This window comes from Sinocyclocheilus anshuiensis, unplaced genomic scaffold (assembly GCF_001515605.1).
Source record: "Sinocyclocheilus anshuiensis isolate Anshui unplaced genomic scaffold, SAMN03320099.WGS_v1.1 scaffold515, whole genome shotgun sequence".
NCBI classification, from domain to species: Eukaryota; Metazoa; Chordata; class Actinopteri; order Cypriniformes; family Cyprinidae; genus Sinocyclocheilus; species Sinocyclocheilus anshuiensis.
The window spans coordinates 267,965-273,832 of NW_015548243.1; the positions used below are offsets into that span (position 1 = coordinate 267,965).

Sequence of the window (5,868 nt, forward strand, 5' to 3'; positions counted from 1 at the left end):
TGCTAGGATGTTGCTGGCATGCTTAGTGTAAATAGACATTAAAGAGATCTATTTTTTTTTTCATTCCTGCAGGATCTGAGTGATTGTTGACATCTCTAGAGGAGATTAGGGGAAAATCGGAGAAACAGAAGGTTAATCTTGATGCTCTTAAGGAGAAGAAAATGTAGATGTTAATTCAGATGTAATTATATGATTATTAATTTAATTTTAAAATAATTTTAGTTTAGCTGTCGGGCTAGTTTTTGCGGTGTGTTCCACACGTCAGCAGAAGTTCGGCGAGAGAGAGCACTCTGATTGGCTGTTCAGCTACGTTTCTGCTAGCGAATCTGTGCACGAAAAAAAAAGTGAAGTGATAAAAGCAAGCAAACGACAAAGTCAAGAGGGCACACATATAAGGCTGTTCTCATTTCGTCACTTTTCTCATTGCATTACGCGAAAATTTGCAAATATTGCAAATACTTTAGCGTCCTCATTAGCTTGCCCGCCTTCCATGCTAGAAATGCCGCTCGGGGCGGGTCAAGTAGAACCGAAGGGGTTACATGTTCAAGCGCAGCTTTTTGACCCAGTTGCAGGCGACGTTAGGCGAGAAAACAGTCGGCTTTCATCGCCGCTAGTTCTTTGATCCTGCCTTGGTGTGTCCCGGCCTTAATGTAGTTCAGAACCACATTATATATAACAAGCATTTCGAGGTCTTTGTTTTGTGTCTATGTAGAGTTTGATGTGTCTGTGATGGACAGGAACTTACACAGATGTGTGCGTGAGCAGGGTGCAGAGCCAGCGTGAGGTTTGGCAGAGAGGGGGATGTGTAGAGATTCAACAGGGACATGGACCCCTCTGTCTGTAGGACGCCCCTCGGATGTGTAGAGATTCAACAGGGACATGGACCCGTCCGTCTGTAGGACGCCCCCCTGAGACAGACAGCGCTGGAGGAGAGACAGACAGAAAGCATTACATCAGCTCTTACGTAACGCAGCCGAACACAAACACAGCAACAACAGTACAGCATGAGATCGAGAACATCTGAAGAAGGAGAACCAGTAGATCTCCCATATCAATGTCGTAACCTTGCGTAAGCATTCGGACGGACAGATTTAGATATTGACACATGAACTTGCTCACTGCAGCAGTCAATCCATGTATGTGTGTGTGTGTGTGTGTGTGTGTGTGCACGCTTTAACTAGGTGTGATGTGACAAAATCACAACCAGAATGCATTCTAGAATTTATTAAAGTGTAAAATTAAAAGGAATGGAATTTTGGACCAATGGGATTTTCACTTTGTCCCTTTAACGCTTGATGGTTTCTAGAGTATTGCTATGCAGTTGCAAGGGTGTTCTAGGTGGTGGCTAGCATATTGTAAATGTTTTAGTGTGTTGCTATGCAGTTAAGATAGTTGCTAGGGTGTTCTGAAAGTTCTCTAGTGGTTGGTAGGTGGTTGCTAGGGTGTTGCGAATGATTTTTAGGGTGCTTGGGTGTTCTGAATGTTCTCTAGGTTTTGCTAGGGTGTTACCAGATAGTTTTTATAGTGTTGCTAGGGTGTTGCCAAGTGGTTGTAATAGTGTTCTATGTGGCTGCTAGGGCACTGTGAGAGGATTTTGTGTGTTGCTGGGTGGTTGCTAGAGTGTTATGAATGTTTGCCAGTGGTTGTTAGGGTGTTGCCAGGTGGTTGCTATAGTGTTCTATTTGGTTGCTAGGATGTGAATGGTTTTTGTGTGTTGCTGTGTAGTTCTGGGAGGTTGCTAGGGTGTTCTGAATGTTCTCTAGTGGTTGGAAGGGTGTTGCCAGGTAGTTATTATCGTGTTCTATGTGGCTGCTAGGGTGTTGTCAGGTGGTTGTTATAGTGTTCTATTGGCTGCTAGGATGTTGTGAATGGTTTTTGCGTGTTGCTATATGTAGTTCTGGGTGGTTGCTAGGGTGTTCTGAATGTTCTCTAGGGGTTGCTAAGGTGTTGCCAGGTGAATGTTACAGTGTTCTATTTGGTTGCTAGGATGTTGCCAGCTGGTTGTTATAGTGTTGTATTTGGTTGCTAAGGTGTTGCCAGGTGGTTGTTATAGCATTCTATTGGCTGCTGGGATGTTGTGAATGGTATTTGTGTGTTGCTATGTAGTTCTGGGTGGTTGCTAGGGTGTTGCCAGGTGAATGTTATAGTGTTCTATTTGGTTGCTAAGGTGTTGCCAGGTGGTTGTTATAGCATTCTATTGGCTGCTGGGATGTTGTGAATGGTATTTGTGTGTTGCTATGTAGTTCTGGGTGGTTGCTAGGGTGTTGCCAGGTGAATGTTATAGTGTTCTATTTGGTTGCTAAGGTGTTGCCAGGTGGTTGTTATAGTGTTCTATTGGCTGCTAGGATGTTGTGACTGGTTCTTGTGTGTTTCTGTGTAGTTCTGGGTAGTTGCTAGGGTATACTGAATGCTTGCCAGTGGTTACTAGGGTGTTGCCAGGTGGTTGTTATTGTGTTTTACTGGCTGTTAGGATCTCGTGAATGATTTTTTTGTTTGTTGCTATGTAGTTCTGGGTGGTTGCTAGTGTGCTCTGAATGTTCTCTAGAGGTTGCTAGGGTGTTGCCAGGTGGTTGTTATAGTGTCCTATGTGGCTGATAGAGTGTTGTCAGTGGTTTTCTATTGTGTAGCTGTTCTGTCCCTTAGTAGTTTCTATGTGGTTTCTAAGGTATTGTGAATGGTTTTTGTGCTATGCAGTTCTGTATGGTTGCTAGGGTGTTCTGAATGTTCTGAAAGTAGTTGTCAGGTGGTTTCTAGAGTGTTTTGGGTAGCTGTTCTGCACCATGTCAGTCAGTATCAGTTAACGGTGTGAGTGTTAATGATATGATGTCATCTTTAGGTCATAGTTTTGAAGCTCATGAAGCAGTGAAGTCTCCCGCTGTAGGGCTGTGAGGATGAACTCAGTCGGCTGTGTGCCTACAGGAGAGGAGAGGAGCGTTCTGGCCCACGGCCCGTGAGGAAATGCTTGGGCAGAACTTCACAGCAGAAACAAACCTCACCATCCCAGAGCCCCTCACCCCCTTCCCCAGCCACCAGCACAGCCAAAACCACAGCGGAAAAGAGCTGTCACAGTTAGTTCAGCACAGCACCGCCATACACACACACACACACACACACACCTCAAACTCCATCGAAGTCTTCTACATGCTGCACTGATGTTCTGATGTGATTTTAAAGGCGGTGTTTGTTTGTCAGGCTGATGGTATGAGTGCCTTGGGACGGGGTCTGTGTACTCTCGGCTCCAAACAATGGTTCATTGGGGGCCCGACTCCTTCACCCCATAGTCTGATAAGTGTAATGAGACGTGGGACCGTGACCGTTTTATTTCGTTTTAGTTTTGTGGGCTGTATGCTTCAGTTCTCAAGAATGCAATCAAAGCAACAAAACTGCACGCAAGTGCATGAAACTCTGATCCACAGCTGCCGCTGTGCTGTAGACTACTAACCTGTTTGTTAAGAGAGGATTCATTCTGACTTTACAAGCAAAATATTTCACAAAAACAACAGTTCATTAAAAAGCTCAGAGAAATGCTTATGCAACATTTGTTTGCCGATTTGCCACTTGCTTTGATATTTTGTTAACCAATGTCATGACATTCAGACATTTTTATTAATACTTGTTGCCCACAATTTCGTAATTTCTCATGTGACGAGGTTAGTCATAACAGAAGCCATATAGAGGTTTTGTAGAGTGGCAAAAATCGCCTGTTTCATTTTGGTGTATATATGGGGAATAATACATATATATGCATATATTTTGGTGGCCGAATCAAATTAAATTTACAAAAGATTAAAAAAAAACCCACAAAAGATATAAAACACATAGAAAGCATATTAAATGCAAGTAAAGTGTCTGCTTTAATGTTTCAAATAACTTTTGTGAAAATAAAATGTCAAAACAATAAATGGGTAAAACAATGTTCCATTGTCATTCAGCATAACAGATATATTTATGTAAAAACAAAACAATATATTTATTCTGGCCTGTACTTATTAAAATATATAAATAAGTGAATAAAATACTAAAATACTACTAAATTGTATTTATATATGTATTATGTATATATATATATATATATATATATATATATATATATATACCACTTAAATTGAGTTTATAAACAGAAGTTTAAATGTATAAGAGAGTTGAGCATATTTGGTACCTGTAGTTGAGTGGTGCTGGACCGGTATGACGCTCTGTTCTCATTGTTGCACAAGCCAATGGGTGAGCTCGGTCCAGAACCTGCAGGGCTCTCATTGGCTGATGAATCTAGAGGGGAGGAGATCAGGAAATAAAAAAAAAAAAGAGACAACAGCGGTCAGCTCTGATACTGACTGTGAGCTCCGCCCACAGCTGAAGCTCATTGGTCTGTCTATCAAACATCAGATGTATGTCCTGATTGGCTGAGATTCTATCTCTTCACATACAGTAGTCTGCTGCAGATGAGTGTTTTCTGATATTAGGACTGTTTTCTGTGTTTCAGGTTGCAGGTAGATGGTCGTTTGCTCACCTGTTAGTTCGAGAGTTCGTTTTTTCAGTGGCGTAACGAGGACGCTGCCGTCTCTGCGGCGTATGGCAGCGCTTCGTCTCTCAGAAACCTTTTGCTTGAGTCTGGAGCGCACCTTCAGATTGGGCTCAGACGCTGAGAGGAGAGACAAAACTGATTGGGTTAGTCATTATTTCAAATAGTTAAACTCACTTAATTTAGTTTTTTTTTTTCAGTAAATGAGACTTAAAGTCATTTTGATTCTCAAGATGTATCTAGATTGAGGAATGTTTAGATATTTGTACTGGTAAACAATGATAAAAACTTTAAATAAAACGGCTCTCTGGGCATTGTTAAAAAAAATGTCACATGAGACAATTCAGTTTATTTTATGACCTGTCAAATATAGATATAAAATGTAAAAAATAAAAATGAATGTTAAAATTAAAAAAAATAGAGATCTCAACGCACATATACACATATACAAGTGTTCTACACAGAACCTGCTGAGTGAATGTGTGGCCGCGGTCCAGCCGCACTGAGGAATTCTGGGATATCTAGCAGCTGTAATGAGGTAAGAAGTGGAAGATCAATTCCACCGTTCATCTGGAGGACATTAAAAGCATCTCCACTGGCTGTAGGAGTCCAGGACCTGCCAGCCTGCCAACCACAAACCTCCACGGTAGCCGTGTTAAAACCAAGACTGAGATATCGGCACCGACAGAGAGAGCAAGAGCGAGAGAGAGAGAGAGAGAGAGAGATTTGGCTTTAAAAAAAGGGGAAATCCTCCTTTTTTTGTCCTAACATTCCCTGGATTTTCCTCAGGCTGGGATGGAAAGCCAGCCGCCCGATTGACGCCACCTACCGCCGGTCTGACCGCTGAGTGGGCATCAAACATACACACATCAGGAGCCTGACGTGATTACAACACACTGCGGGCTGAGAGCAGAGATGAAACGAGATGAGGAATATGAAAATAAACACACACACACACACACACACACACACACACACACTCACTTCCTATTGGCAAGACTGAGTCGTGAGAATATACTACAGTGTTACAAAAATAATAATAAAATAAACATTTATAACTTTAAATAAGTAAATAAATAACATTTATAATAAAAATAAAATGAAATGAAATTGACTACCCCTAAAAGATAACTACAATAAACCCCAAAAGATAACTTAAATAAAATAAAATGTATAACAAAATAATAAAATTGAAATTAAATGTAATCGTATTTATAAAAAAAATAATTTAAATAATAATTAAAATAAAAATATTTTTTAATTATTAAAAATTCATTAAAAAAAAAACAACAACTACAACCTACCTAAAAGATAATAAAATAAGATAATAATATTGATTATATAAAATA

At 40.6% G+C, this 5,868-nt stretch overlaps 1 protein-coding gene across 1 annotated transcript in view; it reads right to left on the reverse strand.

Moving 5' to 3' along the window:
- Window positions 1-704: 704 nt before the first annotated feature.
- The window catches only part of LOC107655093 (histone deacetylase 9-B-like), a 23,442-nt gene continuing 18,278 nt past the window's right edge, over window positions 705-5,868 (reverse strand). Inside the window, exons 6-8 of the mRNA XM_016442513.1 lie at window positions 4,508-4,639; window positions 4,160-4,266; window positions 705-923 (exon numbers count right to left, since the gene is read on the reverse strand). Of these exons, the coding sequence (XP_016297999.1) occupies window positions 705-923; window positions 4,160-4,266; window positions 4,508-4,639 (458 nt within the window). The remainder of the gene's footprint in view (window positions 924-4,159; window positions 4,267-4,507; window positions 4,640-5,868) is intronic.